At 43.5% G+C, this 13,037-nt stretch overlaps 1 protein-coding gene across 3 annotated transcripts in view; it reads right to left on the bottom strand.

The window, feature by feature from the left end:
* The window catches only part of si:dkey-97m3.1 (fatty acyl-CoA reductase 1), a 41,505-nt gene extending 29,954 nt beyond the window's left edge, over positions 1-11,551 (bottom strand). For 2 of the 3 annotated variants that reach the window (XM_068717304.1, XM_068717305.1), the window contains exon 1: positions 11,312-11,551. In XM_068717304.1, the coding sequence (XP_068573405.1) occupies positions 11,312-11,320 (9 nt within the window). In that variant the 5' untranslated portion in view covers positions 11,321-11,551. The remainder of the gene's footprint in view (positions 1-11,311) is intronic. The other variant, XM_068717307.1, reaches the window with a different exon arrangement.
* Positions 11,552-13,037: the final 1,486 nt, after the last annotated feature.

The raw sequence follows: 13,037 nt of genomic DNA, 5'->3' as shown, positions 1-13,037 counted from the left end.
TTCTGTATAGCTATTCTTAATGCTGGTCATCGGTGCCACCGGTTCGGATTCCACCCAAAATCAGGTGAAGTCATGCAGGCTCACCAGAAACTCTTTCAGCTCAGACTGCAGCCGGGCCTCCAGCAGCGACAAGCGCTCCACTAACAGACCCAGATCCGGCTTTGTTGCATCCTTCGACCTGCAGTCGGAGGCTCCGGCGGGAGGAGTAGAGCTCAGCGCCTGGCAGCGCTAACACCACGAATGCTGGAGGGAAGAACCAGAACCAGAACCAGGGCTGAAGAAACTGGGGTGCAAGTTGTTTTTATGTCCCTATTTTTTAATATGGTAATGGTTACCAATGGCAACTGTTACTTTTGAGCCCAGTGGGAATCATTTTCCATTTTTCGATGTGGCAGCCAGACAGTTGTCCTCGTCAATCAGGCGCAGAGTGAAGGACAGGCGGAGTGAAGCTCAGACGACGCGTGTCAGCATTCACCTTTCCGTTTTGTCACTGATGAATAAGACGGCGTCCTTTCTACAGTCTGCATTACGACTTGAGAGGAGAAATGTCAAAAGCACTGGGCAGCGAGGACGAGCACTTAAACCTTAAGGGACCAGCTTCTCAGGTTATGAAGCCATCTTGACAAAGCACCGCGTCATGTCCAAAGTCACTCGAGGTCGCTTTAAAAAATAAAGTTTGGAGATGCTCGAGGCTGAAGAGTGCGGCTCAGCTGCAGCACTCCGGCCTTATTTCATGCTTCCTTTTCTTGTGACTGAGGGTTTTTTTTTTCTGTGTTCCTCAAAGCTTCGCTCAGCGGGAGGTCCATGCTGTTTGTCGGAGGCCGGTTGTTTTAAGCCGCAGCTCTGCAGCCCTTCTGCTGCCTCCGGCCTTTCCTCACACAACCCCTCTATTAGTGGGTCAGCTGTGTGCTGCTGGAGACACAGGCAAACATGGAGCTCTACAGCTGCACGCTGGCCAAGACTATTATCAATGGACAAAAGCCGACAGAGGCGGGAGGGGAGTGTGGGAAAAATAGATAGAGCAAAATGCAGTCAACAATTAAGGCAGCATTAGTCGACGTGAATGCCAGTGCAAAGCAACACAAAGGAGAGGTCAGTGCCTTTCACTGAATAACACAGTGCCAACAGTGTAAAACAAATAAAAACAACCTAGAAAGCAGAGTTAAGTGTGCTACCAGGCGTTTTTACAACCCGGTGCCAACATGGAGACTTCTGAAAAGACGAGTCCAACTTGTGAACTCAAGCCGGGAGACAGGAAGGTCTCAGGGTCTCGTCTTCTACCAGGATCCAAGACTCCCAGAATGGAAACCACCACCAGCACCGTGTCTACACACAGGGGGTGAGCAGCTCCATCTGCGTCTACAAAGGATGCGTTCAGGCACAGTGTTGAGTTGTAGGTCAACCGTCGTTTCGGCATGATGATCATCCGCAGCTCCTTCCGCTTCAGGAAGGAGCTGTGGATGAGATAAGAGAGGAAATGAACGAGTCTCGGGTCGGGTAATGACCTGATCAGGAGATTGGATTAATAAAATATGTGAGCTCCTGGAGGAAAAAGGAGCGGAGTTCATCAGACTTAGTGATAAAACTTGTCAAATTGATTGTTTGGAGGTTACTGTTGCTTCTTTCGGACAAAATATGTACAGCGAATATTTCTTCGATCCTATGAAACATCTTTCCCAGCATCCTCCAGCTCGACTCCCCCGCTCCAGTACAGGAGGTTGTGACATTGGCCCTTTACACAAACCCACGGAATTGAACAGCACTTTTAAGGGCCCTTATCCCAGATTGCATTACGGCACAAAAACCAGCAGATCTTCTCTTCCACTTTTTTTAACAAGGCAGCTAAAGGCTAATCTCATTAGAACTAATTATATTAGCCGTGGGCTTCAAGGATTTAAGCAGTGTCTCTTTCATTTTTTTTTTTTTTTAAAACCACGAGCCAGTTTCGAATCTGCACATGTAGGTTGTTGCTCGGTATCAGATATCTGACCACAGGAGAGTCAGTGTGTGTGAGAGCTTATGTTTCTGTGTGTTTGCATACTGGTGCATCAGTGCGTTGTCTACATTATGTCTGATGGCGGAGGGGTTCTGTAATTACACCAGCGGTCGGCTCTGTGCTGTGGTGTAACTTTACGCCTGGCTCAGGCTCAGACTGGCAGTCGTTCTCCTGAGAGCTGCGGTCGGGCCAAGAGGTCATGAACCTGCTCTGTGGTCATCATGGTATCAAGCGCTTTCTTTTTTTTATTCTTTGTACAGAAAGAGCAGAACAAACACATCAGGGCTGGATGAGGTAGACGTTACTTTTACACAAACCTTCAGGAAAAACTCATTCGAAGAGAAGAATGACTCATCGATACCAAAGCCCAGTATCCTTGAAGTTAAGTGTCTCATTTTCTCACAAAAAAGCCGGAATAAGTAGACAATACCGAAATATGCGAGCATCGTCCACGCTCCCTCCAGCAAGAGCACTGGGTCCCAGTTAACTTGGATTTCTGTTAACGCTTTCCAGTAATTAAACCACAATGTCTCCAATTATTGGCAGAAAGCTGGGATAAAAAAAAAGAAGCATATAATTGGTTCTTTTCTGAATGCGGTCAAGTATTCAGCATTAAAAGACTCTGCAGCAGAAACCAGTTAATCCAAGTTAATATGATATCGCGATAACTTGGGCCTTTAAAGTATTTAACCAATTATTGAACATTTACTCACAGTTCCATAACAGAGTCAAGTAGAGCTCAATCAATCAATAGATCGACAGAATACATTATTTTGCTTATTGATTAATCCCTTTTTTGTACGGGTGCTCAAATGGGAATATTTAGTGGTTTTCTATAATAAACTGAATATCTCTCGTTTTGGACAAAAACAAATGTCTTTTTGGATTTTGGGAAAGATTGAAAGTTTTTTACATTGTAGAGATCATAACATATTAATTGATAAAAACAAGAACAACAATGAAAGACGTTAGTTCGTTGCAGCATCAACAAATGATTTTCATAAAGACTATCAAAGGGGACCGTTTTGAATACAGACACTGAAACTGCAGCATCACCATGAACCATGCCACAAGAACAGCGGGACTCTTTCTTCAACCATCAAGACAACATCACACCTGTTAGAGGTGGAAATGTTTAATATTTCGAGAGGATCACATGCAATAAGAGACGAGGTATTGTCTTCTATTTTGGATGTGGTACTATGTTATTAAATGTCTTTTCCTTGCTTTAAGAGCTGCATTACGGTAAAGCCTTGGATTTGTTTCCTTTTCACCCAGCATGCACTTGGAGGTGTGGTTTCGCATTTCTAGCAAATGACAAAGAAATACCGGCCCAAACCTGCCGCTGCAGAGAGCCCAGTGGTCTTTTATAATGTGTCTGAAACAGCAATTAGCACAGCGGCTGACAAAAGGCCCTCGCTCTCAACAGCCTGACATGCAGCGGCGAAGGAAGAGGGTCTTAATTGGTGAGGAAAAAAAAAAGAAGCTAAATTTAAACCCAAGTAAATATTCATTCAGTATTAATTTATTAGTGGAAACTTTATGCTGGTTTATAGACACATTTCCCATTTCTTGCATGTCCAGCTGACCTGCAGTGCACTGATGGAAGACTATAGTTTGCTCTGACAATCAGTTGGAACTAAATAATGAATTGGAGGAAAAATAATTGGATACCAGTCGAACACCGTTTCCACTTTAATTAGTGCCAAATTGGATTTCTAGGAAACTTCCTGGGAAATTATTCGGAAACTATGGACCCTAGAATAAAGCGTTACCCTTTCAGTGCATTAGTGCACGTATTTCCATTCTCATGTCCTCAATTCATGCGGTTTGATTACAGTATGACCAGTTATAGATATTCAGTTTAAGGTAATATACGTCTTGCTAAAATGTCCAGACCTTTGCTCTGACGGTGCTGACTGAAGCTCCACAATAAAGGATTTAACAGCTTCTTGTTTTTTCATGGTTCTGTTGTGGATCGGGTACAAAGTTTAGACCTCGTACCTAACATGCATTTTAGACAGATGTGCCATCTCATGATACGTCTGTGATATACTGGAAATAATATTGTTAATATTGTGACACTAACAGCCAGCACAGGGGTGAAGGATTGTTCAATAATAGAGTACTTTCTCTCCTTTGCACATGCCACAGTCACATTCATATGCATGAGTGTAAAACTGAAGCCCCTGTGGTACGATATAAACTCCAACACCCCGTTTTGTAATTCATGACTCGTCCGTGCTTTTGAACAACAACCCGCTCGCTTGCATAGAAACCAATATCTGTGACGGAGTCATTTAATCCGGTATCCGGAGCGAAGATAGATTACAGCGAACACGCAGCAGTAAGAGTAATGCACTACTTCACACGCACACTACTCGATGGCTTCACCTCGTGCTGCCGACAGCCAGGTTTATAATTAATGACACAGGAGCTCTGGCGTCAATCGGTGAGCTGTTTGAGTATCTCAGCCATCCTTCCATTCGGTATGCAGATTAGAGCCGGAGGTGGAAAACAAACTGGTGGTTTTGAACACTATAGAAGCATGAACATCCACAGGTTATTTCAGAGTCCACGCTGCTAGCAATCAGATTGAGATACAGTAACGCAACAGGATTTAAAAAAAAAAAAAAAAACACGATACCATCGTGATCTTTTTAAGGTTGTTGGTGAAAGTGACACGAGGAAACACCCTCCTGAAATTACACACACACACACACACACACACACACACATAGTTAATGCAAGTTGAGCGACCTTTAAAAAACATGCAGCGTGGTGCTGCTGCCAATATCTGTGAATGAACATATATCTGAGCCAGAAGGACACAGTGTGTGTGTGTGTGTGTGTGTGTGTGTGTGTGTGTGTGTGTGTGTGTGTGTGTGTGTGTCGTTTTCTGTGCGTTTCGGGGAAAAGAGGATGCAATCAGCTTTGGCTGTCTGCTGGGTACAAGGCTAGGCGGAGAGATTAAAAAGGAAGGCTGCTCTCTTCCTGGGATTGGAGTGAGGATGTGGTTTTGCAGGGGCCACTTAGAGCCGTATACCTTCCTGCCAGAGTGAGCGATGTGGTCCAAAACTGAGGTAAAACAGTAACTTTTTAATGGAGCAAGATGCCCTTATGCTTCATTTGAACAGGTGGTAACCATGATTCATTTGGAAATAGCAATAAGGGAGGGGGGGGGGGGGGGGGGGGGGGGGGGACTAGAAGAGTCTTATCATTGCATTGATGTGTACATGGGCATGGGCTGACTCGTTAGCAATAGCAACTTTGGTTTTAGCACTACACTAAACTAAAAGCAAATTCTAATGGCTTTGACCTATAGGGGAAATAAAAGGCCGTACTGTCAGTGACAACTTGCTAAAGGGCTTTAGTGAATGCCGGATAAAACCAGGCTATTTACTGCCTTTGATCCGCCTTTAACAAAACGCGTCACGGATCAGCCTGGGAGAGGCTGCCTTTATCTCTTCTGTATCTGTATGATGCTTTGTGTTGCCTGCGTGGAGGACACAATCACAATAAGCTCCTGCTCCCTCGCTTCTGTTCCACTAAACAGCGGGCAGGAGAGAGGAAATACCCTGCTAGATATTTATGCTCGTGTCCCATGGAAAGAAAAGAGCGACAAGTATGAAGAGGAAGATATGCGTGGCCTCGGCTGACGGCCATTCCGACGATGCATTGGAGGGCTGGGCGTTCGTCCAAAAAGTGTCCCAGACGCAGACAGCCGGGTTGGGCCACCCTGCCACAAACATCACTAATGGGTTCCAAGACAAACATCACTCCAAATTAGTCTCAGAGGCTTGTTACTTTAAAAAAAAGACACAACCTTGAGTTGTGGCTTGAAGGACAAACAGCATTGAGTGAATTCGAGAGAAGAATTGTAAACAATTTCCTTCTTAAAGCAACTAAACATGAAAGCGTCAAGCATTCAGTTAGCCAGATGTAGCCTCATATGATGGAGAACATTGTTTTGGCAGTCTTAGTTCACCTACCTAAAAAAAGTACAAACAGTCGGAGTAGAAAGTCTTTCCAACAGTTCAAAATTCAGAACTTTGTTTTAATGCTTGGTGTCGTGTTTACCAAGCGCCCACAACAGATCCTGTAACAGCGAGAGCAACTTTAACTGCCACAAAGCACAGCCATAACAAGGTCAACGATAAAGAGAATATATTATAAGATAATATATGTGCCGTATGACCTCAACGGCATTATGCAGGGAATAGAAGCAACAGAAATCTCTTTTTATTCATCAAAGACTCAGAAAAGGGACACGCTTCCTGGAAGAAGTTAAACTTTTGGTGAAATACTATCTGCAAATATTTTCATAACTATCTTTTATGTCAACTTCTAAGCAAAAATGCCAAACTTTCTGGCTCCTGCTGCTTCTCTTATGTCAAAACAAAAACAAACAATTTGACATCGTGACGGATTTTTGGGAAATGTGATGAGCATTTTCATAAAATGTCTGACCATATTAGAGAAAAAATGATTAATGGAATAAAAAAATAGTGAAAATAATCATTAGTTCAAGCCCCACTTTTAACAGGCCCAAAAGAAAGAAGTGACTCTTTTACTTTGAAACAGCCATCAGAAGCAGGAACCGATGTCACACAAAGGCTGCTAATAAATACCAGGAGTGCAATTAGCTAATTGCTCAGTTACATCATCGAGGCTGATGATGTCAAGATCAATCCATATCGTCACCTGATGCTCTCAATGTCATGTTAACAACAGAAACAAACCTTCTGTGAACAGATAAAATCTTCTAAAGGAATATTTCAACCGGCTCCAGACTTTAAAGTCAAAACAGGAAGTATGAAACAGCTCTGTCCTCTTATCTGGACAATAAACCGCCAGTTCAGATTAAACCCAATCTGACTGCTCATTCCATCAACTCAGAGCATCTATTCTCTCCTTAACTCACACCGACTAGTTCACAGATCAGAGGAATCCAGTTTCATGTTTGTATCCAACGCCAAATATCCCGTTTCAACAAAAACAAAACGTGACATTAAGGAAGCAAAGATATCATTTCATGGAGCCTTTGATATCCAAAAGAATAGAAGAAGCCTGCAGCGTATGGATAGTTTCTGTTTGCAGCATGAGTTAAAGAGCTACTGCTCACTTCCTATGTCATGAAATTGAAACAAACAATGTTAAAGAGGCGTTTAAATAAATGTCTGTTTAGTCACTATCCAAAGATTATTATTTACCATCACACAGAATCTGAAACAGAGAAGTCCTCCCATTTAAGAACCACAAATGAAATTGAAACCCAAAGAATAAATAAATAAGACCCGATTAAAAACCTGAAGCATCATTAAGCATCGAGGTTTGATACCCAGCAGTAACAGAGAGTTTCCTGGAACAGCAAGAAAACAATGAGCAGCATGACGATCTTCAGTTAAGAAGCTAAAAACATGCAGAGCCTCTTGTTTGGTCCTTTAACATCAAACAGTGTCCTCTTTAAAAAGGACCGTCCTCAGGGTGATCCACACTGTCCCTCCCTCTCTTGGCCCCGTTCTCCTGCTCGTTCGTCCTCACCATCCACTCACTTTTGCACCAAATGCTGATTCAAACCAACGTGGACCTCCCGCGAGAAACAACCACAGGTGCACGCGCACCGCTCCTGCATCACCGCTGGCCTGGCACGGCCGACAGCTAAACTGTGTGCTACTTTTGGCTGATTAACCTTTCATACCTTTTTTTTTTAATTTTTTTTTGTTTATTCAACACCTGTTTTTCTACTTACCGAGTGTTTTTCTCTTGAATTGCAACGTTTATAATTCATGCACACGAGCCATTTATCTCTCCGGCACCGGTTTGACTGGCGTGCCTACAAGGTAAACACAGACAGAACCGTCCTGTTGTGACAGTATTTCCACACTTGCGAGTCACAGTGTTGTTCGTGAAGCCGTCCGATCACGTTGCTGGCACTTAAGTGGAAATGCCAAAGCAAGTAATGTGAACGAGGAAACAAATGTAGTTAAACAGCTCGGGCAATCGAACACGTCATGTGACAAGAGACAGCTGCAACACACCCGTCAGCCTAGTAGCTAATGTTAGCATGCTAAAATAAGAATGTTAAAAAAAAAAACGTTGACCTCGAGACAAGGACACCTGAAGTGCAAATATGCCAGAAATGTCCATGTTTTAGGACTCATTCCTGCAGAGCTCTTAGAGGACCTAATGTTAGCATGATGACGTCAGCATTCAGCTGAGCTGAGCCACTGTAAAGGCCGACAATCACACTCGTCCCAATGCTGCAGTTCCTGATAGAAACCTTAAACGTCACAGAGACTTTTAAGCTGGTGACATTTCCCTTCAGGTGATCTTCGAGGACTCCGTCGGTTTGATTGAAGGATGGAACCTTCGGGTTAACATCAGTGAAAGGTTTGGCTTTCTCTCCTCCTCCGCACACACTTGCACCGACAATATAAAAGCGAGATTAACATCCTATCAGGGGTTGTTTATCTGCAGAGGAGGAAGCACACTGCAAACCCCTCACCCAAGACCACATCCCCACACCACACGGCTCCTCTCAAACTGTGAGCAACAAGTGGAGATGCGAGGAAGAGAAACAGCTCCCACGCTGCTCTCCCATCATGCCTCTGCACTCAATCACTCACTCACTCACCGTGACGACTCTCTGCGGTATGGAAATGCTCAAAGGAGGAGGACTGGGTTTAGCATTTAAAAGATGTATAAAGTGCTGCAACAAGGATGGAGAAAGAACTGAGCGGGGGGGGGTTTGGCAGGATCAGGTGTGGCTGGAGGTGAGGGAGACAAAATGGGGACTTCCTAAAAAAGAACCTTTGTTATCAAATCAAATTAACGCTAGACTTCTCAGAAGAGGCCATGAAGGAAGTCAGCTTGAGAATAAAAGGCTCTCTGGCAGCATGTGATCGTTCTTAGTGCCGCTATAAATACATAAATGAGCACACATTCAGCAACATGTGTGCACACTTACCTAACGCTTATCAGAGAGCAATATATAGGTCATCCCGTGATGATAATTAGAGCTCTATAGCTGTGATCCTGATTTAGAAATCAGCTCGAGACACTCGTAGCCGAGATGGTGACAGGTTTACGATCGTGCATCAAAATCTGCTCACAGTGACGTACAATGTGATGGACTGATGTTTCCCCGTTAGGTTTTTCTAAATAAAAAAGGTAAAGTGGGACTAGTTTTACTAGTTTTATAACTTGACATGCAGTTCTACTTCATCTGAGATTGATGTGACAGACTGTATCGGCTTATTATGTGTGAATTACTCCTGTTTTTAGCTTTGTGGAGATCTATGACATGAAGATGATTCACACTTTAAAAGTGGAGCTGCAACGCCTTCTTCATTGATGGATTAGTTGATTAATAGAAAATGAATTGGGTGATTGTAATCTTCATGAGTCATATTTCATGCACAAATGGCAAAAAATGTTCTAGTTCCAATTCTCAAATTAGTCAGTATTTGGTGCTTTTCTCTGTTTTACATCATCGTGAACCGAGTATTCTATGGTTTTGTAACGTTGGTGGAACAACACAAGACAGTTTAAGTCGTCACTTTGGCCTGTGGGAAATTATAACAACAGGCACTATTAAATCAAGAAAATAATCAATAAGGACAATAATTAGTTGCAGCTCTACTTTCAAATCACACAACAGAGCAATTAATGCAACTTTGAACCGTCTCTTAACCGTCACCGGACATGACACCCTTGCACTGTACCCTAAATAAGAGGGGGTGGTACGTATAGTATGACAACAGCAATGCAACAGTTATCATGATAATGCACCTACATGAGGAAGTACGCAGCAGACTACAGTAGAGTTTATCTTCCCTAATTGAAAGTGTGACAATAGAACTAGGTAGACATACAGGACTGACTGCTCTGATGGGAGGTAACATTCTGCTTCAAGATCTTAAAGAGCACACAGGTTCTCTGTGAGGGGATTTCTGATCTGGAAACTACATCAGCCAGGAGATTCAAACGCCTCCACATGGCACACACACACACACACACACACACACACACACACACACACACACACACACACACACACAGTAGATATGACAGGGGGGTCAGTGGCTTTCTTTCCTGGTTGTAATTTTGTCTCATATTTCTATGTAAACAGTGTTATTCATTTACTGCTAAAAAGGTGATGTAACGAAATGAACATGTTCACAAATCCGTGCCAGCACTCTCCATTTGATACAGTCCAAACAGAAATAGTGTAATAATACATCATCCGGTCAGACTTTTCAGAATAAAACAACACAAAAAAAGGGTGAAGGAAGAGGGGGGAACAAAAAGCACCAACAATGAGATCGATTAAACTGCCAGTTATTTCTTTTGGGCTACAAAACGTCAGGAAATATTTTTTTAATGCCTGTGTGACCATCACAACGATATTTCTGTTACTTATGACGTAAAACAGGGAGTGGCAGCCATTTGAGAAGAAGAGACAGTTTCATAATTTTTCTTTCGACGATTACTCAAATAACGAAACAGTTTATCTTCTGTCAATCGACTCATAGATTAATAGACTACTCTTTTCTTAGTTCAAACCAAAATTGTAGGGGAATAGACATAAAACAGTTTTGATATTTTGGTTTGAGGAGGACACCGGTACTTTTGGGAGAAAGTCATATTTGATGGAGTCTGATAGTGTTGACAACTTCTCATGTCCATGATGTGAAACGAGTCAAAGGCTCAAAGTTGAGCAAAACCTGGCAAAGTCATGAATCAAGCTTTGCTTTCAAGGCTCTCTACAATTACTCTAATTGGCCAGGCTCGTGATGGGGACAAATATAGTCAAATTTAAAAGGGTCTTCTTGTGAAATAGCTCATGTGTGATAGAATGTGGTTTTATTGTAAATCTCGTATTTTATTTTTTTTAAATGTAATATTTCTCGTGCTTTTCTTTTGAATGCCACAGCTCCTCACTTCCGGTGTCGGCTGCTTGCTTTAACGCAGCTGCTCCACGCTGACTGCGGCTCGTGCGGTCCCGCTACCCCGCCGCCCTGCTGTCGGAGGCGGCTACAGAACCGCGCTAACTGCCTTCTCTCTCTCGTTACACAACTCCCACGTTCAGACTGAAACAAACGAATAATAAAATAGATACAAAATTTAAAAAAAAATGAATTTACCAACTGACGGAGCTCGGGAGACGTCAGCCCCGGCGTGTTGATGCTCAGACCACACAGCCGACAAAAAAACCGGTGAAAGATGCTCCGTGCCACGACACATCTCTGCTCCCCCAAATCCACACTCAAATCCCGATAAACAAAACTAAAGAAACACAACCCTTCTTACCGTAGACATGGGTTTGGTGCGCTCCTCTTGCGGCTGTCAGAGACGCTGTGCGGTGCGCGGCAGCTGCGGACTCTCTGCCTCCTCCCACCGGCCGCCTCTGGGCTCTGGCTGAGCTCTGGCTGCTGAAATACTTCCACGGGTCCGCCGACCGCCTGTCTGTCCTACAGACTACAGCTCTCACACACAATGTGAGACACCGAGTGGACAGGGCGCGTCACCCCGCCCGTGGGCCCTCCCCTAGTCCACCGCCGGTACACGCCGTTCTGTGGAGTGCGGAGCGAGCGTCACGCCAAATTTCATTCAAAACAAAATCGAGGAAGTTAACGTGGCTTACTGGTTGTAGAGTCGTTGGAAAGCGACTCAATGGGGAAATTTCTCTCTGAATCACCAGAATATTAAATTCGGCAAATGCCAAACACACATATAAACGCATTATTTCACTGAAATATAACGTTTGAACGCTTTACATGACAAAATACCGTGTGGTTTTGACAATAAGTCATAGACTTAGCTTACCTTGCATGGCCCTGAAGAATGCAAGATGATAAGTGAGATGATGATGGGTGAGCTAAATTAGGAATTAAATCGAACACAATTCCTAATTCAGAAAGCAAAACCTGAGAGAATATTCTTGCGTCATACCTCTATGGAGTCTCATGATGTACTATCTATGTATAAGCCTTCTGCTATCTAAGACAATGATTGTAGCCTGTTAATAGTCTCCCAAAAAAAAATGTGTTGTGACCTGACACACTCCCAATTTGACTTGTATTCCCAGAAGAGCATAAATCTGGACATGAACAATCAATACAATCAGATAAAGGCCGGGACATTTTCCATGTTCACTCACTGATGTGATAAACTCTAAATTATTCGTAACAATACACGACTTATCTCCCGACATTAAAAAAAGGTCTATTGATCGCTGTGGAACTGAAAGGCCCATTGTTCATTCTGCAGCTAGACCGTCATGTCAGGGCAGGCCCGTCCTATTGACACCCACATAAAACAACACGCACGGCGGATCATTTGCCTCCCTGGTTGCAGAACGGTGACGTACAATTAAAGTTATCAAGCGGCGGGCATCGAACGCCACCATATCAGTCAGGACATGCAGCCTGTTGCCTGGAGGACACACTCCGATTGTGACGCACAGTCACAGTTTCACTATCATGTGCTGAAGGGCAGAGTTTGTTCTTTCGCTACCGCTGCACAGCAACTATCAATCTCGATCAGCTGTGAAAGTATGAATGCAGGGTGACACACTTCTAGGGCAGGTTGCATGCATGCGTGTGTGTGTGTGTGTGGCAACAATTTGAAGGCAATGCATGACATGAGCCATGACAAACCCCTCAGCATCTTCTGCACGTACTCCTTGTTGGGCAACATCTTATTTGTGGTCCTTTATTAAATGTTTGCCTTTGCAACCAGGATCCAGGCTGAATTTGTTTGCTGAATGCAGGAATGTTTAACCCAAAAAAGTCATGGCTGAAACACTGTATGCCTTATAGAAGCTAACAGTGAGGGCTGTAAGACATTCAAACTGGGTTTCAGCGTAACTGAGCATGAAATGGACTTTCTACAACCGGTGCTGCTCCCAAATGAGTTGATTATTTTTTTATTCTTGCTGCAACTCTCAGAAAATATTGCTAACTAAGGACGAGGGAATTGACCTCTCGTGTTTAGTTCATCTCATCTGGCCTCAGATATAAAGCATTACTCTCGG

Source organism: Cebidichthys violaceus, unplaced genomic scaffold (genome assembly GCF_023349555.1).
Source record: "Cebidichthys violaceus isolate CVI_PGR_0920_01 unplaced genomic scaffold, fCebVio1.0.p SCAF_21, whole genome shotgun sequence".
Taxonomy (NCBI): Eukaryota; Metazoa; Chordata; class Actinopteri; order Perciformes; family Stichaeidae; genus Cebidichthys; species Cebidichthys violaceus.
This window is presented reverse-complemented; position numbering and strand designations above follow the sequence as displayed.